This window comes from Aspergillus melleus (genome assembly GCF_016097325.1).
Source record: "Aspergillus melleus strain CBS 546.65 chromosome Unknown contig6, whole genome shotgun sequence".
In the NCBI taxonomy this organism is placed as follows: domain Eukaryota; kingdom Fungi; phylum Ascomycota; class Eurotiomycetes; order Eurotiales; family Aspergillaceae; genus Aspergillus; species Aspergillus melleus.
Window position 1 is genome coordinate 2,434,056 of NW_025763375.1, and position 20,478 is coordinate 2,454,533.

General features: G+C 50.0%; 8 protein-coding genes across 8 annotated transcripts; 4 read left to right on the forward strand and 4 right to left on the reverse strand.

Moving 5' to 3' along the window:
- Window positions 1–78: 78 nt before the first annotated feature.
- Window positions 79–1,592, reverse strand: LDX57_010583 (Zn(II)2Cys6 transcription factor; the record flags this gene model as incomplete). Its single annotated transcript, XM_046092329.1, has 1 exon — window positions 79–1,592. The coding sequence occupies exon 1, from the start codon at window positions 1,498–1,500 to the stop codon at window positions 79–81; it is 1,422 nt and encodes a 473-aa protein (XP_045948307.1). The 5' UTR covers window positions 1,501–1,592.
- A 248-nt stretch (window positions 1,593–1,840) lies between these two features.
- LDX57_010584 (glycoside hydrolase family 13 protein) lies at window positions 1,841–3,394 on the reverse strand (the record flags this gene model as incomplete). The annotated part of the gene is made up of 1 exon (XM_046092330.1): window positions 1,841–3,394. The coding sequence occupies one exon, from the start codon at window positions 3,392–3,394 to the stop codon at window positions 1,841–1,843; it is 1,554 nt and encodes a 517-aa protein (XP_045948308.1).
- Window positions 3,395–4,248: 854 nt separating this feature from the next.
- Window positions 4,249–6,251, forward strand: LDX57_010585 (MFS maltose permease MalP; the record flags this gene model as incomplete). Its single annotated transcript, XM_046092331.1, has 1 exon — window positions 4,249–6,251. The coding sequence occupies exon 1, from the start codon at window positions 4,617–4,619 to the stop codon at window positions 6,249–6,251; it is 1,635 nt and encodes a 544-aa protein (XP_045948309.1). The 5' UTR covers window positions 4,249–4,616.
- Window positions 6,252–6,403: 152 nt separating this feature from the next.
- Window positions 6,404–7,585, reverse strand: LDX57_010586 (isopenicillin N synthase family dioxygenase; the record flags this gene model as incomplete). The annotated part of the gene is made up of 3 exons (XM_046092332.1): window positions 6,404–6,454; window positions 6,507–7,162; window positions 7,228–7,585. 3 exons carry the CDS (start codon window positions 7,583–7,585, stop codon window positions 6,404–6,406), a joined length of 1,065 nt encoding a protein of 354 aa, XP_045948310.1.
- Window positions 7,586–7,839: 254 nt separating this feature from the next.
- On the reverse strand, window positions 7,840–8,904 carry LDX57_010587 (NAD-dependent epimerase/dehydratase family protein; the record flags this gene model as incomplete). The annotated part of the gene is made up of 1 exon (XM_046092333.1): window positions 7,840–8,904. The coding sequence occupies one exon, from the start codon at window positions 8,902–8,904 to the stop codon at window positions 7,840–7,842; it is 1,065 nt and encodes a 354-aa protein (XP_045948311.1).
- A 2,746-nt stretch (window positions 8,905–11,650) lies between these two features.
- LDX57_010588 (uncharacterized protein) lies at window positions 11,651–13,979 on the forward strand (the record flags this gene model as incomplete). The annotated part of the gene is made up of 3 exons (XM_046092334.1): window positions 11,651–12,165; window positions 12,266–12,985; window positions 13,067–13,979. Exons 1-3 carry the CDS (start codon window positions 11,723–11,725, stop codon window positions 13,977–13,979), a joined length of 2,076 nt encoding a protein of 691 aa, XP_045948312.1. The 5' UTR covers window positions 11,651–11,722.
- Window positions 13,980–15,870: 1,891 nt separating this feature from the next.
- LDX57_010589 (uncharacterized protein) lies at window positions 15,871–16,371 on the forward strand (the record flags this gene model as incomplete). Its single annotated transcript, XM_046092335.1, has 1 exon — window positions 15,871–16,371. One exon carries the CDS (start codon window positions 15,871–15,873, stop codon window positions 16,369–16,371), a length of 501 nt encoding a protein of 166 aa, XP_045948313.1.
- A 2,338-nt stretch (window positions 16,372–18,709) lies between these two features.
- On the forward strand, window positions 18,710–20,137 carry LDX57_010590 (ANL family adenylate-forming protein; the record flags this gene model as incomplete). Its single annotated transcript, XM_046092336.1, has 3 exons — window positions 18,710–19,440; window positions 19,503–19,624; window positions 19,686–20,137. The coding sequence occupies 3 exons, from the start codon at window positions 18,710–18,712 to the stop codon at window positions 20,135–20,137; spliced, it is 1,305 nt and encodes a 434-aa protein (XP_045948314.1).
- Between the last annotated feature and the right edge of the window lie 341 nt (window positions 20,138–20,478).

Genomic DNA, 20,478 nt, shown 5'->3' on the forward strand with positions numbered 1-20,478 from the left:
GAAGAAGGCACATGAATACATCGACCTAACGCTATCAATCAGACCCGAGTTCAATAAATTAGATATTCCTCGCTATACCTACGTCGCCAACTCCTTCGCAACCTCAATCTCCGGAAACCGATCCCTAATCACCTGAAACTTTTCCAACAGTATATCCCTACAGACCTGCTGCAAATTATGAAACGAAAACACCACCGTCTTCATAAACACAATATCCTCAATCCGACACGTCGTCTCCTCCAACGTCGCCTGCGGCAAATGAATCACCACATCCGCGATCGTATTAATGATCTCTAACAACTTACTCAGGATCGACGAACCATGCACCCGGATCGTGTTTTGCGAGATCTTCGTCAAGAATTGCCGTAACTGACTCGATAGTCGAAGGGGTAGTTCTAGTGAGAGGGATGGACAGGAAGCATGCGATGAGAGCAGGCAGTTGGACATAGCCATTTGCCATAACAGGGTTCGCATCCACTGTCTCGTGATCACGAGATCGGCCTGCTGTGTTTCGGATAACATGGAGACTTCGAGTTCCCAGAGCGTGTCGTCCAACTCGCGGTATTTGTGCTCTACCCAGCTCGCCGTGACATGGCTGCGGTCGCCGATCCATAGGCTGATGAATGTGGGTTCGAGCAGGAGAAAGGTTTTGATGACTTGCGTCCAGCCTTGCGAGATGCCGACCGGGAGAGATGGGTCTATCTCGGGGAACGCGGCGTGGGAAGACAGCGTCGCAGGCGAGAAGTGCACGATGGACATGAATCGCTCGTGGATGAAACACAGCCAATAGAGTCTTTGGCGGCGGGAGCGTTCTGTGAGATTCAGGCTTGCGTGCACGGCTTTGTCTTCCACGCGCAGGATGTGGATCATGCTGATTGCTTCGCGGAGGTAGAAGAAGCCGAGATCGTGCTGGCCGAGGCTCATGAAGCACATTTGGATGAAGACGCTGGTCATGGCGCGGAGGACGGATGGGCGGAAGCCAGGGAGGAGTGGTTGTTGGGTTTCGATGGATTTGCGGACAAGTTCGGAGATTTGCTTGGATGTTGTTGGTGTGGGATGTCTGGATTGTGTGAGGTCGATGGTGCCCGCCGCGAAGGCGTAGACGAAAGCTGCGTGTTCGGCGTCGGTGTCCATCTTCTCGATGGACTCTTGGACTTCGTCGGCCGTCATGATCGGGTTGAATGGATACACGAATAGCAGGTACTCCGGTACTAAACTGAGAAAGTAGGAACTGGAGAGAGACAGTCCAGGGGAGGGTGAATCCTGGATTAGGGGCTGCACAGGTTCCGGTTCGACTTTATGACCGCCATTCCGATATTTCGAGATGACCTCGCCCCGTCGTTGGGCGTGTTTTCTCGATCGAGCGAGCTGGTTCGGAGTGTATGTGCAGAGCAAATCCAGGTGCTCGCATTGCTGGCACCGCTGCTGTCCGTTACACCGGACTTTCCGACGACTACAGGCGTCGCAAGCCTTGGATACTCGTCCTCGGCGGTTTTCCATGTTGCCTTGATTATGAAGACCGGAAATTGGCTACTTCATGCACGACAGGGCTGTGGTGCAGATGTGGAGAAGGGACTATCTCTGACCGTTGGCGAAGTTGGGGTAATCCGGGGATGACTAGAGAATCACTAGGGAATGACTAGAGGCTGCGCTAAGATGCCTCACTTTGCTGATTAATTGCTGTGTAGCATCAGATCCACCAATCATATGACTATCTTGGCAGTGGTGTGAATTTGCAATTTATTCTAGACCGTGGATAAATATCACTAAGACGAAAGCAACCGAAATCATTAAACCCATTTCCGTATCTATTCCTCTACATCTAACCTGTATCCCGCTGCTAGTCCTTGTTGATCAAGTACGCCCTTCCCTCAAATGGCAGCAGCTCATCCCTAGAGCCGTTTTCCACATTGCTGAACAGCAGACTGATGTCCTGACCTTTCAACGCCGCCGGCTTCTCGAACCCCTGCGTCTCCTCCGAGAAACTGAGCACCAGAAGAACAGTTCGGTCGTGCGACTTCTTCAGGTACGTGAACGTCTTCTCATTTGCCTCATCCAGCAGCTCAAACGTTCCAAAGACAAAAACATCCGCATACTGCTTGCGCCATTGCAGAGCGGATTTCCAGAAACTCAGCACCGACGCCGCGTCTTGCTCTTGCTTTTGGACGTTTATCTCAGGATACTCGTCATGCACACGCATCCAGGTCTTTGCAGACGCCGTAGGTGAGATTCCGGCATTCGGCTCTGCGCTCCACTGCATAGGCAGACGTGCATGGTCTCTCGCCAGACGCTGCAGGGCCTTCATCCCGTTGTCCAACTGCACCGTGTCATCGTTGGTCGACTCGCGAATCATCTTGTAGAAATTGATGCTGTCGATGTCCTTGTACTCGTCGATGCTCCAATGTTCCGGGGCATTGATCATCCCGATCTCCTGGCCCTGGTAGACGAATTGCGTCCCAGATAAGGTACACTGCATCAGAGACAGCATTTTCGCCGACCGCACGCGCAACTCGGGCGTTCTGTCGGAGCCGAAACGGGACACGGAGCGCCCCTGGTCGTGGTTCTCCATGAATACCGTCGTCCAGCCATCCGTGCCATCGATGATGTCTTGCGTGCCTTTGATCGCGGCCTTGAGGTCAGGTAGAGTCCACCCGGGCAAGGTGGTCAGGTACTTGTAGTCCTTTCCCATGCCGAGATCCACGACGTCGAATTGAAAAACCATGCTCAGCTGATTCTGCGCAGCGGAGACATACGCTAGCACGCCGTCCAGGGTGTGTGTGTTTGGTAACTCGCCGACCGTCATGGCATCGTATTTGCTTAAGATGGCATTCATCTCGCCCAGATACTCGTGGATTCTCGGCCCGTTGCAGAACAGCGACGCCGCGACCTGCGTGTCGGCCTTGGGGTCAAGCACCGGGGCGTCAGGCAGACCCGGATGCTTGCTATACATGTTGACCGTGTCGACGCGGAACCCGTCCACGCCCTTCTTCAACCAGAACTCCATAGCGGACTCGTAAACCGCGCGTCTGGTCTCAGGATTCTCCCAGTTGACGTCCGGCTGCTCTTTCACAAACAGATGCAAGTAATACTCTTGCGTCGTCTCGTCCCACTCCCATGCACTGCCTCCAAATATACTCCGCCAGTTATTAGGGGGTCGGCGTGTGCCATCGGCGTCGTATTTAGCCGGTCGCCAGATATACCAGTCGCGCTTGGGGCTGGACTTGGAGGAGCGCGACTCCTTGAACCAGGCATGTTGGTCGGAGGTGTGGTTCACCACGAGGTCGAGGATGATGCGGAGGCCGCGACGATGACACTCGTCGATGAGAACCTGCATGTCTTGCACTGTCCCGTACGGTGGGTAGACGCTCTCATAGTCCGCGACGTCGTAGCCCATGTCGTGCTGCGGGCTGTCGTACATAGGACTCAGCCAGACGACGTCCACGCCGAGGCTAGTGATGTAGTCCAGCGAGGAGATGATGCCGGGGATATCGCCGATGCCGTCATTGTTGGAGTCTTTGAAGCTGGCCGGGTAGATTTGGTAGATGACGGCGTTTTTCCACCATTTTTGGTCGATGGGGGCGGGGGACATAATTCGTCAATTGATGGGGATGGATGTTAAAAGAGGATAACGAAGGTAGGAGGAATGAGAGGAATGAATTGTAATAGACATGTCGAGGTGGGAGTTATAATTCTTTATAACATCGGCGATGTGTCCGAGCACGAGAGATCATCGGGAGTGCCAGCTGTCGCGATATCAGACACCTCCCTCGCCTCGCTGATTGAATCAATGTCGGCCCGACCTGCAGCTGCAAGTGCCAAGACCAGCATTCCTGCGGGGTGCCAAGCTTACGACTGGATTCCTTGACAGGTGCACGCGGGGAACCCCTCTCCCTTGGACAAGGGATAGTGAACACTCTCCCAGGAACCTCAGATGACCCTCAGATGACCCGGTCGAGGACCACCGACTAGCCAAGCCACCGCGGGGAGAAGTGTTGAGAAGTGTTGTGCAAATCACGAAGCCAGCGGGGGGCTTCTTAGGGCTTCGTTGTGCATGCGATGTCGGGCCGAGATGGGACCAATCACCGCCCACAAACGGCACGGAGAGTTTACAAGCGAGCGGCCGGGATTTTGGGACGCGGGATCGAAGCCTCTCGCCACCGAGGCAAATGCTCCAGAATACGGGTTCCCCATGCCTCTGGTCTCGTGTGCCTTGATTTTCCCTGTCGGCCCGACTTATAGCCAACGGAAGGGATGGTCTGATCGTGTCAGAATCCGGGGATATCGAGTGATTTTCTCTCCCTCCACCGACACAATCCGGGGAAGTGCTTGACGCTACGGTTCGTTTGAACGGGCACTAAGACTTAGGACCGGACGGGGGAGCCAATGGTGCTGCGTGAGGGTGACGGGCCAAGAGAGTCTCGACAAGCTGACGGGTCTATTTTGGTGATGGTATGCATTCTGACCCTGGACTTTGGGGAATTGAGGCGGGCAATTGCACTATATAAAAAGGCTCTGAGTTCCTGCTCAGTGAATTCTGGTCAGAGTGCTTGTATTGAAAAATTCGGTCATCTTTGAGATATTTTCCGAGTCTCCTGAGCCTCTGCAGGCATTCAGCCATGGCGTCCGACAAACACGTCAACACCGAACATGTCGAGGAGAAATACGGCACCAGCACCAATCCTGACCATGTATCCGACCATTCCGAGGTCCATGCCAGCAGCGAGGCTCAAGCAGCCCTCGACAAGGAACACAACATGACCCTGCTGCAGGCCTTGAAAATCTACCCCAAAGCCGTCGGATGGTCTATCCTTCTCTCTTGCGCCATCATCATGGAGGGCTACGACGTCGTTCTGATCGGCTCTTTCTACGCTTTTCCCGCCTTCAACCAGAAATACGGCGGGTTGATGTCCGACGGATCCTACGGGCTCACGGCGGCCTGGCAGGCCGGGTTGACCAATGCTATGAGCTGCGGTCAGATCATCGGGCTGTTTCTCAACGGTATCGTGTCGGAGCGCTTCGGATACCGACGCACTCTCATGACTTGCCTTGCGTCCACGGTAGGCTTCGTCTTCATCCTGTTCTTCGCACCGAATGTACAAACTCTGGTCGCCGGGGAGCTGCTCATGGGCATTCCGCTGGGTGTGTACCAGACTCTGGTGGTTACATACGCGTCAGAAGTATGTCCCGTGGCGCTACGAGCATACTTGACAACCTATGTCAACCTGTGCTGGGTACTCGGACAATTGATCGCATCCGGAGTCCTGAAGGGTCTAGCCGAGCGCACCGATCAATGGGCCTACCGCATCCCCTTCGCCATCCAGTGGGTGTGGCCGGTCCCCATCTTCATCGGAGTCTATCTCGCCCCCGAGAGCCCGTGGTGGTTAATCCGCCAAGACCGACGCGAAGACGCCGTCAAGGCCGTCAAGCGACTCACGAAAGCCGGACATCCCGACTTCAGCGCCGAAGAGACCGTGTCCATGATCGTGTACACCAACGCGCTCGAGAAACGTGTCGAGACCGGAACCTCGTACCTAGACTGTTTCAAAGGCGTGGATCTCCGCCGCACCGAGATCGCCTGCTGCGCCTGGGCCGCGCAGAGTCTCTGCGGTGCCGGCTTGATGGGCTACTCCACGGTGTTTTATCAGCGCGCGGGACTTGCCGTCTCCCAGTCTTTTACAATGTCTCTGGCCCAGTACGCTATTGGGGTCGTGGGCACGTTTCTCTCCTGGACGATGATGATCTATTTCGGTCGTCGTACGCTCTACGTCGGAGGACTTGCCTTCCTCGCTGTCATCCTTCTCGTCATCGGCTTCGTCTCTATCCCTCCCTCTACGTCTGCCCTCTCCTGGGCCACGGGCTCGATGCTTCTTGTCTACACACTCATCTATGATTCTACGATCGGCCCTGTCTGTTTCTCGCTCGTCTCGGAGATGCCTGCGTCCAGACTCCGGACTAAAACCGTCGTCCTGGCCAGAAACGTGTATAATGTTTTGAACCTCGTTACGGGAATTATTATCCCGTATATGCTGAACGTGGACGCGTGGAATTGGCGCGGCAAGTCTGGTTTCTTCTGGGGCGCACTGTGCATTCTTTGCTTGACTTGGTCGTTCTTTAGGTTGCCGGAGCCGAAGGGTCGGTCTTATGCTGAGTTGGATATTTTGTTTGAAAGGAAGACGAGGACTAGGGAGTTTGCGCAGGCTAAGACGGGGTTGCTTGAGGCGGATGGAGACATGACTACAGTTGCTGCTTGAGTGGTTGATTTACATGACATCCTAATGATGGAGTTGTTTTGGTAGTATAATGTTGTTTCTGTGATCGCTGATCAGTCCCTTGATCCGCGTCTGAATCTTAACATTCCCCAAAAGAGAAATCTCCACCACAGCAACCTCCCAGGGGAGTCTACCTAGGCCGCAGCAGCCGTCCCCCTCGCCAACTCAAGTCTCTCACGATGCCACTAAACAGTCAGCCAATACACCTATATCCCACAAAGGAAAGAATCCACATACCTTCCCGCACGAAATCGGCTCAAACAACGCTGGATGCCCATCATCCACACAAGTGGCCACAACCTCACAAACCGCCTCCGGATTAAACCCCACAAAGAACGGCATCGCATACCGCGACGTGCTGCGACGATTATAAACGCGATGAACCGTCGACTTGAACCAATTATTCGACAGCCGCTGCAAAAAGTCCCCGATGTTCACGACAAATGTCCCCTCGATCGGTCGCGCGTCGAGCCATTCGTCGTCGGCGGATAGGACTTGTAATCCGCCGGACATGTCCTGCCATAAGAGCGTGAAGCATTGGATGTCTGTGTGTGAGCCGATTCCGTTGTCTATGTTCTGCTGTTTGGTGAGGTTGATGTCGGGTGTACCGGGGTAGTGGATGTATAAGCCATCGGCGCCTGGATGCGTGATGATGTTGTCGAAGTAGTCTTCGGGAAGGTTTAATGCGAGCGCGAAAATGCGAGTCATCTTTCGCGCGAGGGTTAGTCGCCGTTGCCAGAAATCTATCGTCACTTCGCGAAACCCGGGCAAATGGCTTGTTTCGTCCCAGAGGTGGATTTGAGCGTTGTTTAATTCGTGGATCAGGTCTTTGGGGTTGGATACGGTGGGATCGTTTTCGGGGTTATAGCGCAGCGAGAAGGTTTCTTTGCGGTCTGTATGCACGCTTTCCTTAGCAAATCGATCTATAAATGCCATAGAAAGAGATATGTGAATCTACCCTTTGTTTCCGACTTATTTATCTGCGTCGTCCCCACTCCGAAATACCCATCTGAAACCTTCTGCTTGTCTTCCTCGGGCTGTCCAAAAAACGCCTTCGCCTGGGCCAGCGCATTCTGTATCACTTCCTCTGGGATTCCATGATTACTGATATAAAAGAATCCAGTATTTTGTGCCGCTGCCCGGATTCTCCCAGCCAGTTCTTTCCTCTCTTCCAGTGTCCCGTCGATAGCTGTTAGATCGATCACAGGGATCTCGTCCTCTGTGGGGGTGCGGGGCGGAGCGGTAGAAACGCGTCGGTATTCGGGGCCATTGAGGGTGCACAGTTCGATTTGCGTATATTGGGATGCTTGTGTCATCTTGGTTCAGAGGATGAACACGCAATGGGTGGGAAGGTGCCATATTTCCTGGGGGAGACCGTGGTATTTGTCTCGGCTTGTCGCAGCGACCCCGCGTTGGCTGGTGGGACAATTTGGGTGGATTATGTCGTCTTACTAGCATTTGGCTTGTCGCATTAGAGCATTGTTTGTTAATTAAGGTCCATGATCCGTGAGTGGCGAACAACAAGGTAACCCATGCACTTCCCTTAGAATTAATTGGCCAAGGTCTATAGCTATTCCTTTTTTTCACTTTGACTTGCCTGCACATACCCCCTAACCCTCAACACATTGCTATGCCCATCCCTAACCGCCTGCTCATACGCCACTCTATACCCCTTAATGCCCACTGAAAACAACTGCCTCTTATCCCTCCACCCAACTTCCCTCCTCAATTTCTCACTGCCCACCCACTGCGAAAAACCCGTCAAGATCCCAACGACATCAAACCCCACAAATCCCTCCGTGTCTGGCGGCTCATACCGTACCCCTTCCAGGTCATACTCCCTTACCAACGCCTCCCCAACCTCCTTCAGCGTCTCAAATCTCCACCCCGAAATATTATAGATCTGACCCTTCACCACCGCGCGATCGGATTCCGCGATCGCCACATATGCATCCGCACAATCATCCACATGCGTCCCATGTACCACGCTCTCCGGATGCGCGGGTAAGCTTAACACGCGACTCTCACTCTCTTCCGCGGCCCTCGCCAGGTCGAAAAACGGACCATAGTAGCTCCCACTCCGTCCGAAGACTGTCGTCGGTCGAAGCAACACCGCATCGAATGCTGCCTTGTTCTTCTCGTCCTCGATCACCCTCAACGATGTATATGTTCGCGGCGCTAACACCTCCGGCGGTCGTAACGGCGACGTCTCAGTATGAGGCGCTAGATCCGGGTCGTCGGCCCGCGCCGTCATTCCGTAATCTTTGCATCCGGAGGTGAATAGCACGAGCGGTCTCACTCCGGCGGCATTACTTGATTCCGAAACGGCGTGTATGAGGGATATGATATCTGCGTAGTGTGATTCGTAGTCGTAGAGCGACTCGGTGGTGGATACGATCGCGTCGAAGGCTTTTTGCTGGGCGAGGAGGTGAGGGAGGAACGAGGTGTCGCTGGGGGAACCGAGTACGGGGATTATCTCCTCGCGCGCGAGGGAAGGGATGCTGCTGCTTTGGCGCGTCAGGCCGTACACGGTCCATCCGGCTCGGATGAAGGCGTGGCAGACGGCGTTGCCGATGTAGCCGTTTGCGCCGGTGATGAGGGCGGTTCGGGAGGTTGGGGTTGCGGTGGTGGGCATGGTTCGTGGGAGGGAGGCGATGTTGTTTCCTGGGAGGGGGTCGTTGAGGTACAACCCAGAGCGATTAAATTAATAGTATTTTGACTGGTGGATGCTTATGAAGCTGAAGATGGCTTATCAAGCAAGACTGAGGGGTATGCTTGTTTGGTTGGAGATGATCTGCACTAAAAGATACTATTAGTAGTTAGGTAGCTGTTCAAGTCTTCCTGCATTAGTTCATAGAGCAGTCTGCTTTCGCCGGTCGGAGACTGTCACCATCTTCATTCACGATGCTCATAAAGTTGGTATTTATCAGCGACCAGGATCTTAGAGTTGAAATGTACTACAGCGCAATGGAAAGGAATTTCAAACCCAAAGATTGAACGGTTAATCTGCTCTAGCGAGTCAGTCAATAACAGGCTAGATGCTTACAGGATTTTCAGTTAGACTAGTTCTACGTAGATCTATTTTGACGTAAACCATCTGTATTTTTCACTGGATAGGTGATAATGTAGTCCTTCACTATTTTCCAATGCCAGCGAGCATCCGGTCAGCTGATCATGGGAAACCCTACCTCAGATGAGTCTATGATGAGTCTCTAAACCACGAGTTAGAGTTCTGTATTTCAAACGACAACGCTCACTGTTGGCTCAACTTGCACAGGCATTGGAGCCCAAGCAAGAGATGGATCCAGTAGGCAGGCCGGGGGGTATGATGTGACATATTACAAGGCAGTCCTAGAGATTAGACCCTTAGTGCGGCCATTACTACACATTTTGGCTTCGCCTTGTCGTTAGATGATATTGAGTGGTAATGACTTAAATGGTACATGTAGTCGGTCGGGAACAGATAAAGAACTACGAGCGTCTACTTTGCGCGCACACAATACTCAGTACTCATTTGCAACGCTAGAGCAATTTCTCGTCATAACAGCGATTTTAGCACCTTAAATTGGCATCGAGCATAAATGTCCATATCCCAGAATTCGAACAATCTATTCATCCCATTTCCTATGCCTGAAATTCCTCCTACTTGAATGACAACTTACGTTGAACAATTTCGTCAATTCTGTCGCGTCACCCGACCATAACCCCTCGATGTGTCTACACCAATTAATATTCTTCGTACTCCTCAAATAAAAGTAACACGCAAATGAAAAGAGTCAAAACGTACCCAAATCAAAGCAGTTCATTAACCACAACCACCATCACTACCCCCGTCATGTCCACCATCCTTTGATCCCTCGGCTTTGCTTAAAAGGCGCCTCTCTCGCTTCCGGTCAACCTTGTCGCCGCTTTTATCATATTTGGTCTTGTTTCGGGAGGCCTGGTATGTGGTGGGGAGGGGAGGGTTGGAGTATGTTTTTGAGTGTGAGGAGCCCATTTTGGGTACTGGTATGGAGGACTTATTTTTGAGCGTAGATCTTCAAGGCTTTTTAGAAATTTTTGTCTGGATAAGAAAGAGATATGTTCTGTCTACTCTTAATGTTAATAGTGGGACAAGGGCTCACGTCTTTATAGTGATCTCGATGTTCGACGAAGCTCTGGCACCTAGGAATTGATTGGTTCCATCGTAAACATATTCGTAATCAGTGTGGCGTATGGGCGAAAAAGAAAGCACACACCGAAGTGAAGAATGACGCTGCCTTGGATGATACGAGCAGTATTCATAACGATGCAAGCTTGTTGATGGTGTCCATGGTAACAGATGGCTGGCCGAGGCAGCTTCCTCCCACCAAGCACAGGTCGCGTGCCAGCTAAGCCCCCCGGGAGTCGTCAGGCAGACTTGATTAATGCTCAAAGCACCTGGCCACAGACTATAAGGGCAAAACAATGAGTGCTGTAGATGATCAGAACTAGTTGCTCCTCTATGTGAGAGTATCAAGAAGATGCTGCGTTCCATAGTTACATGAGGGTCCAACGGCGAATGCTTGGGTCAGGCAAACAGCTTCCATAATAATTAACACCTCCTCCGTGGCGATTCGGTTTACACTTGTACTGTATTACTAATTAAGGCCTTTTCGATATTGACGGAAAGACCGTTCCCTGTATACAGTGTTCGTTGATTTGCTACATGGCAGTTGATTTAGTGTGCCTAGCTACACTCACTGACATGCATATTGAGAAGGTTTGGATTGCCAAGAGAACCGAATACCGCAGTTTATTCAATATCCAGATTACTGAGCATTCAGAGTCGATACTTATTTCCATGATGATACTATGTTTCTTACAGTTTAAAAGCTAGTTTCAACCTAATGCAAATTGATGGAGCTTCTCAATATGCGGACCAGTGAGTGTATAGACAGGCTTGGGATATTTGTTTCATAGAAATACGTAAGAGGAAGTGTAAAATAGAGTGTGATTAGAGGTAGATTCTCCAGGTTTAGGAATAAACCGACCCCAAACGAATCACACGAAGACAAACCCGGGCTAATAACACATATTAGGCTAAACAGAACTAACTCGAGCGTCTATGCAGGCTGGGCACCAATTAGATCCCGATTTTACCACAAACCAACACCCTCCAGCCTCGTCTTTCTCCATCCTGTTGCCGAGGCGAAGCGCTCCCAGCTTCCGGGTTGGTTTGGTTAATGCAATGCAGCTCAGCCTCCTTGAACCGGAACCTACTCCATTTCCCAGTACAAATTCATTCGGTGCCTTCCCTCACAACAATCCTTAAAATCATGCTCCCAACAAATGAGGAACCGTCGCACGATTTCATCTCTTCTAACCCTGTCATCATCAGCGACCGCGCCCTCGGCTGCCACGACGTCGCAGAGACGGACAATGATTCCACTCTTCTCCAGAATCACCTAGATGAGGGCGAAAGAAAAGAGCCTATGAGGCCCCAGGCCAGCACAAAGTCTATGAGTCGATCGCTTTATATCCTATTTCCTGTTGTCATCTACTTTTTCTTCGTGATTTTCTCATGGGTTACTATTTGCGTCTTGACAAAGCGGCCGATAACGACCAGTACTTATCGCTATAATCATTGGATTGGTCCCAAGGAAGTGCGCAGCTTGCACAAGAAGAATGAGAAATGGTACTCTGCTGCCAGAATATGCCAAGCAATAGTCGCAGTTTCCACGATTCCCTTAACATCTGCTGTATGCTCGAGCGCGGCAGTAGTATACGTTCAACATATGACCATTAAATCCGCTCCAAACCTCACCCTTCGCCAGATGGTAACGCTTGCCGACCGGGGCTGGACAGATCTCATCCTATTGTCCAAGCTCTTTACGAGAATCTCAAACTGGAAGCGATACAGCTGCCTGTTCCTATTGTATGCAGTTCTGTTGCACATTCTCGGGGGGCTTGATCTCTCCGCTACAGCAACTCTTTCTGTCCACGGAAACGATCAAGACGCAAACTGAACCCAGTAGCATTGCAAATCTTGTGGATATCCCAAGCAAGTTCGACGATCCACGACCCAATAACGCAGTTTTGACCACGAGAAAGGCCCTGGAAACAGTATGGGCCTACGATGGCTTATCTGAGCTTTGGGCTGGGAACAACAAGAGTTGCAGCACACCCGGAGACATGGACGAGAGTGCTTCAAATGGATGCAGACAGCCAGATCTTACCTGGGGCTCCCTTCTAGACCTCCAGGACCCGTATATAGCACAATTGGCTAATGGGTTTATCACCGGTCTTATTCGTCAGACTGTACCTCGAATTAACTCGACCGCGCAGTACAAGACTATCTCAGAGGATGGCTTTCCTGTCGATTGCGACAGTCTTGATTGGGGGCTCTCTTATAAGTACAGCAACTTCACAAACAATTCAAACGGAGACCTCGCTTGGTCTGTTCACGCCTGCATGCCAGTCGACTTGCGAATATCACCTTGGAAGAAGACTCGTGACCGACAAGACTACTCGGAGGAGCTTTTTCTGAATATAACCATGTCAGAGGACTTATGGGAATTAGTTGACCGCGCGAATAGCAAAGGCCCATATTCACGTACGTTCCGAGTAACGGTCACTACAACAGCAGGGTACTTTGAACTCCCCAATTATATGAACGATCGGACTCCGGGTCCACTCATGGAGCGGATACCAGAAGCATTCTGCGACGAGGAGTGCGTGTACCAGGGATCGATCTCGTAAGCTATTCCATCTTATTCCCTTTCCTTATCCTCTCTTCCCTTATATGACATAAAGAGAACGCAAGCTTACCATTTTAGCGAGGATACCCAAGACGGAATGGAAGCCGAACAAAGTACCCAGCCAGCCAAAAGGCTGTCCGAATTCGATAACCTCGACCAAATCCCAAATAAAGGCCCTCTACTAACCACGGCCATGGCGCTGTTTGGCCCAGGCTCGTATTTGGACACATACAATCACCCCCCTGAGTCGTACTACTTAAGCAAGACAAACCGTCAGACTTGTGTCGATCTGGTTCCTCTAACACGCTTCCTCACCTCCCTCGACCGGAAGTTCGATGCCTTTTTCATGCAAACCTGCGTGAGGCCCATGGGGCAATTTGAGTCTTTCGATACGGTAGCTAAGTTCTTATACAGCTTTGGCATGGATGATACGGTCTTGTCCCATGCCTTCACCGTTGCGGCATACTTAGCAAATCGTGCCTGGCTGTTAGAACTGGATGGGAGCATTCAGTCCTATTTTTCAGTGGCGTATGACCTCGGTACAGACTCTCAGCGGCCCTCCATCTCGCAAACGGGCATGATCGTTATTTCCGTGTTGATGGCTATCTATCTGGGCGCTCTTCTTGCAACAACGCTGTATGCCACCTCCGGCCGCCGGTGGACTGATAAGCTGGATGCTTTCGCGATGATGCGCCTCGGGGCCAGCATCAGCGAGCAGGTGCCGCTGTGGATAGCGGAGGAAGTGGACGAGATAAAAACTTTGGACGAGACGCCAGGCTGGATAGGAGATAGTGCCACGGAGGACAAGACGGTGGGACAAATTGCCCTAGGTGGCACGACCCCGTTGCGCTCGAGGCGGAGGTATGTTTCGTACGAGCGATCAGAGGAGTTTGTGGAAAAGAAGAAACAAAAGAAGGAAAAACGAAGGAAGAGAGCAGAACGCAATCCACAAGCCTTACATGTCGGCGATGTAGTGCCTGGTTGGCGCTAGTCAGCCCGATTGATGCTCTACAGCTGTCGTTCAGCCTCCCATAAGTCGGTGTCAGCAATACGCCCCTATTCCAGCCATACGTACGCCACAATACTTCCTAGGGTTCCTTCTATCCTACCTCAGGCGGGCAACTAGAAGTACCTTTCGGCTCTGTAATTAGCAACTGAATTCCTATATCTTCTTGTTCATCTACATGCGGATAGATCAGCGACTGATTCGTCTTTTCCGTGGTCTATATTAGACCTCCGAGTGTAGCGGATCTGATGGTCTATAAAAGAGCTGGATAAAATAAGTTTGTTATTGATTTGTATAGTCAAGCCATTTTTCTATGAGAAAGAAACGAACTATCTAAAAGACTAATTTAAAGAACTTAAATATTTACTTAATCTATCCGTGGCCTCCGGGATCCTGCGGGCCACCCACTGCCCAAGATTAGATATGAAGATTTTTTATCTATGAGTTTGAACAGTCTATCGAATGGTTACTACTTTTTATAAGAATAATCGAAATTTACTTCGAGATCAATTAATATCTAATTAGTTTAATAACTCAGGTCTTAAAAGTATCGTTCGTAGAAATTTTCTAATTTGAGTAAAACTGTAAGAGGGGGGTAGTAGATTGTCCACTCCTCCCAACGAGCTAAAGGGACCAACACGGAATCCCTCCGGGATATCACCAACCATCTCACCATATATAGTGCCATGCAAACTTGGAGCGAGCTCACTCGCTGCGAAGCCAACAGCGTCCGGTGCCACCTTTGTCTTTACCGAGAGACAGGGTCCCCAAACCCTGTCTGAAAATCTACCAAATTCATATCTCTTTCCCATTGTTCACTTTTTGTGGTCTCGTTTTTGCTCTTGGACAAATTACATAGAGCAGTGTCCCTTCTAAGAACGCGTGACGTCAATAAGATTTAGCCGTACAATTCTTCCAGGGTTTCCCGGCTCTAGCTAGGAATTCATCACCGCGGTTTCTTTGTTAGAAGTCAAGGTGGTGTATGATAGTTCAAGTCGCACAGACATAACGAAATTACTTGACGCTTATTTGCTAAAAGAACAAGGTCCTCAACAGCTAATGTTTCTGAGCTAAGCAAAGGTTTACAGGCAGCTAATGACTGTATTGCTGCTGTATATAGCGTACCTACCATCTAATAGATTATAGAAATAATAATATTTTCCTATATTTCTTGCACGAAGGGGATGGTTTGTTGGCTGCGCCAAATTCAAAACGGATTCGTAATCGAGCGCTTTCGCTCTTGGCACCTATAATCTAAACCAGCCTGGCCTTGGCTCTCATTGCTTTGTCTCTTCGTAATCCAAGTAACAGGATTGTGATACAAATATAGGATACTCGTTCAGTTAATATAACTCAAGGCTTAATAGGGCAGGCCAAGCCGCATTCTAGAAATGTTAAAATCTAGGAAATTCCCCTAAAATACGCTAACAAGACTTCCATCCCCCAGGATGACACTATTCGGTCGTTCCATCCTCTTGAGACCATCGGCCCCGGAAGCAAGGATAACCGAGTATTCGTTTGGGGACAGCCCCGCTGATGGATTAGCCAACATGCAATTGCCTCGACAATCCAACAATCGCAATTATTTCCTATGCTAAACGCTGGGGTATGTCCCTTGACACCTCGCAATGCCGTCATACCTCCTCTTTTCACAGTGGGGGCCCAATCCTCCCTACAACACACTGTACATCTTCAGTAGAATCTCCTCTACTCCGGAGTATGTAGCCAGCTTCAAAACCAGGGTATAAATATGTGTCCTGGCCCTGGCAATCTGAAACTTGAGAATCATCGAAACCCATCCCATTTCTTCTCATTCATTCATCAACCGAGCAAGGCCAAAAACACAAATCTATATAACCACCAGAAAACTGCAACAATGCGCTTCCAACTCCCAGCAACCCTCCTCACCGCAGCGTTAAGCGCAACCCCCGCGCTCGCTGGTCAAAAAGTCGCAGCAGTCTGGAGCTCGTCCACCTTCAGCACAGTCGGCAAAACCGGAACAAACAGCTTCGACGGCGGCTTCGCGCTGTTAAACTCCGACAAAGACGGCATCTACAGCGATGGCGCCCCCGACGGACACACCCCGTGTACGTTCGCGGGCACAGAGTTCCAGCTCGAGAAGGGATGCCTTGGCGGCGCATGGTACTCATTCCGGTGCGTGGCAAATCAGATTGGGGTTCCGCAGACCTGTGAGGTTTTTGGGCCTGAAGGGCAGAGTTTGGGGAAGGGGGATGGAAGTAACGAGTCGGAGTTCTTTGGGGTGGGGATTGCGCTTGGGGGGGCATGTACTGTTGAGTTTGAGCTTGTTGATGGGATTGATTGTGGGGCGGGTGTCGATGGTTTCAAGGCGCATCATACCGGCTGGAATCGTTGGTAATCTAGAGTTGGTGACTTCGTGAGGTGTTTTATAGCTCGGTCTCCGATGGTATTGGCGCACTGCTGTATCCGTGGTTGCCCGGCCTTACCACCCACTGCCTTCCGCCGGTGGGTGGTCTGCAGCAGAAAGAGATTTTTTTGCAAAAGGAAAAATGAAGCTATTGTGTTTGATTAGAAATACATGAAGTAGGAAAGTGGGCTTCACACGAGATACATTGAGTCATGTATTAGAATAGCGTACTTTGTATGCCTCGTTAGAGATACGAGTAGGTGATCGATAGGATATAAAATTGTCCAGGACAATAATTGAAAGGCATGAGACAGGTGCCCAAGCTAATGCTCTTCGTTACTATCCTGAATCAATTGCAAATATATTGATTTAGATTTGCGTTTCTAGTTAGCTTTTCGAGGTAGTCAGATACGACCTGTATAGTCTAGGCACAGCCACATCAATGCCTCTGTCTATCTCAGTTGCGGGCTACGTAGTGACCGTATTCTCGATGTAGCAAACCTCAGAAACGAAATCAAGTCAAATAGCTGTAGTGTATGTTGTTGATAATCACTGTCTGTGTTTGTGGCCGTCTCATTCTTGCTGTGCTGGGCCTTGAGTCAAACCATAACTGTAACTGCGACTTTTTTCTGTCAAAAGAGTAAATATCAGCAATTGGGACAATGAAAAAAGGAATCTAAGAAACTTTTGTTCGGCCGAAACTATGCCGCCGACGCTCCAAAGACCGAGGTGAGCATTACTACCCGCCTCCAGACATACTTTCCCAAGTAAGACCTAGTGATGTCTCGGAACAAGGTAAACAAGACATCGCGAGGTTTTGCTGTTATAGCTGCTTTTTTCGGCGCAAGAGTGGCAGACGGTGCATGTTAATCACTACGACCTATCGACTACAAGTTCAGTATCTTTCAGTCGGGCGGGGGAGGGGATCACTGGTACAAAGAATCGAACATCACAGCATACCTCGGCTTTATCTAGCACATTCACATCTTATTGCCACTATTTTTTGCTTGGTCCACTCAGCATCCAAGCTTGATTGTCCGATAGACTATACTAGCCCCCAAGGAAATTCTATCACGCCAGTTGCTGGGCGCAATTAGTATCGCCAAACAGTTGTGTTATCGAGTGTGAGGCTAGTTGCATTGGCGGTCAGAGGGCTGTGACATCTATCATCCCATGGTGCATATTTTGACGTCATGTCATGGGGTACGTGCTTTATGGGCTCTGAGCCCAGTGTGTTGGGTACATCTGCTGATTAACTGTTTTATCATTTTAAGTTCATGCCCTGTTTGACAGTGATATTTGGCTCCCTGTCGTCGTTGGGGGGTTGTATGTACTTGTCCGTGCAGTTATTACTAGTCGATGAATTTCCTTGAAAAGTGTTGTTTGCCTTGACTATCGGACTTTCCTCGGTAGCCCTATATGATAGAAAATTTCATTACCATGTGCTTTATTGGAACATTTCCGCCTTCGATGTGAATGTCTTTATTCGAAGGAGGGTTGCTTGGGCAGCAAGCCAAGCAACACGTTGGGACAACTAGCTAAGGAAATTCTATTCGAGCAGTCTGCGGCTACATGCATTATGCCACCAAAGTTTGATATATTAAATAGACCCCTCACAAATCTCCTTTACCGCTTGATATCTACACTTTCGATGTGGTACTGGATTTGAGAGAGCGCAGAAGGTATTAAACCATGTTTCATGTCTCCTCGTCTAACCCGTGATTAACCATTTCCTCCCGCCAAATCTTGCCTTATAAACATGACTGGACCTGTTGATTCAGCATCTTTTCAGAATGACCTTTCTTTCCCCAACGATCCTTTTTTTGCGAAGCTAATTTATAATACACAATCGTACCAACACACTATCATTGACGATGTAAACCTTGGAATCAAAGCGGACTATGCCAAGTTCATGCAAGATGTTATCAGCCTTCGAAAGATCATCCGCCAACACCTCTCTCGGGAGTTACTAGATTCAAGGGGGTCAATCACTAAGGATGGTGTTTATCTCGGGGTTCTAGCGCCCGGAAGCTACGAGTTTCTGGTAGCACTTGTAGCGACTCTCGCTCTTGGTGCAGCAGTAATTCCATTTGGTGAGACAGATGTTCTGCCTTGTGAGGAGGTTATTCGAAGTTAACAAACATACCATTCAGCAACCGGTATCCTCCCCGAAGAGGGCTTTTGCATGATATCTACATGGAAACCAACCTGCGTGCTCATCGGATCTCAGCAACTCGGCCTGGCCGCGGCAATCCAAAAACACAGCCAAAAACAATCCCATGACCCACAAGACATCCCACAGATCCCGATTCTGTCATCTCTACACAAGATGTCCTCTGTATCGGTTGATGGCTTTACCATTAACGATTCTATCACATTTTCCTCCGAACGCCCGGCCCTCCTCTTACTTACTTCGGGCACCACCGGCGCTCCGAAGGGCGTCGTCCACACCCGTCGATTCTTCTACTACGGCCAAGGGTTTGCAGAACCATGCTTGCCAACCGATGTATTCCCGCTCATTAGGCCCGTCTCCTGGGTTAGCTCCATGCGCAGAATAACCGAAATGCTTCAATGCGGTGGTACGATCGTCATCATGGACCAGACCATATCAACGCGACCCGAGGCAGTGTGGGCTCTGGTTCGAAAAGGAGGGTTTACTGTCGTTTCGTTGACTTCCCTCGATTGGCGTCAATTGATGGTGTACTATGAACGGACCCTCAGCTCCTTGCCTGTTCATACAAGAATAGAGTACGTTAGAGGACTGAAGTCGCTCCGTGTGCTACAATGTGTTGGCTGGATGCCTCCTCCCCTCGTGAAAGCGTTTTGGGAAAGGTTATTGGATGGAAGGGCACTTGAGGTTGCTTACGCCAGTACTGAGGCCGGGACAGTAATTGCCTCGACCACCTCTGCTATGATAGATCATGAGATTGTGAATTCCTTACCGCCTTCGACGGAGATGTTGCTAATGAGGCAGGCGTGTATCGGGAGACCTCTACCTGGGATGAAGATGAAGCTGTCGAATGGAACGAAGGGCGAGATCCTCGTTAAGACCCCGACGATGTTTGCAGGGCGAGTTACATGTTTGTTCCTCCTACTTTCTAGCGCACGCTGACAGACACCAGGTATTTGAATGATGATGGTTCGACCCAGGCTGTCTTCGAGGAGGGTTACTTCCGATCAGGTGACATGGCACATTTACGCGGTGACGGGTGCTATTTGATTGGAGGCCGGGCAAAGACTGACTGTAAGCACCACTTCTCAATGTGGACGTCCGAGTGAGCGCCATTGTCTGACATATCCTCAAGTTGCAAGATTTGTCGGTTTGCATATCCCTCTGATTGAGGTCGAATCGGCCGTGGCGCAACTGCCATATGTGGACGAAGCGTATATTCTTGCCGTTCCCGACTGTGACACTCAGACGCGAGTCGGGGCACTCCTTAGGGTGAAGTCTGGGTGGAAAGATCTGACATTGGAGACTCTGCGAAAAGATCTTTCTACTGGGCTTTCCACGTACAAACTTCCTACACTACTCTACCTTCTTCAAGGCGATGAGCAAGTGCCCAGAACCTTGTCCGGGAAATTGTCTATCAAGGAGACTTTGCGTATGTTTTTCGCGTGTTCCGGGGATCACTGGACGGTAAAACTGCCTGAACGAGTTGAGAAATGGGACCTGTCGGTCTTGAAGAAAGAGCGAAAGAGGGCTTGGGACTGGAGTGGCTTGCAAGTTATGGCAGTTTGGAGGGCTTGGCAGGGATGATGAAAGCACTGAATTACGTGATCTCCACAGATTCGATTGAAGGTCTTGATTTTCTAACTATGCGATACAGTTCGTATTTATGCAATCCCTAGAACTTCAAAATGATGATCAATCAATTCAACAAAAAGAAACAATCATGTTGAATAATTGACTGGTCGATTATTTCGGCTAAATAAGACGATGAAATGTCGGTTTAGTCAATTCCCGCGGTCACACACTCTCTCAGCGCCTTGTGAGACCTATTTGCCCTCTTGGGCCAAAATGAGATCTTTAATGTTGACAAGATTCAACATTTCCATGAATTTACGGTGTTTTTGACTTAAAAAAACTTTCGTAAAGCC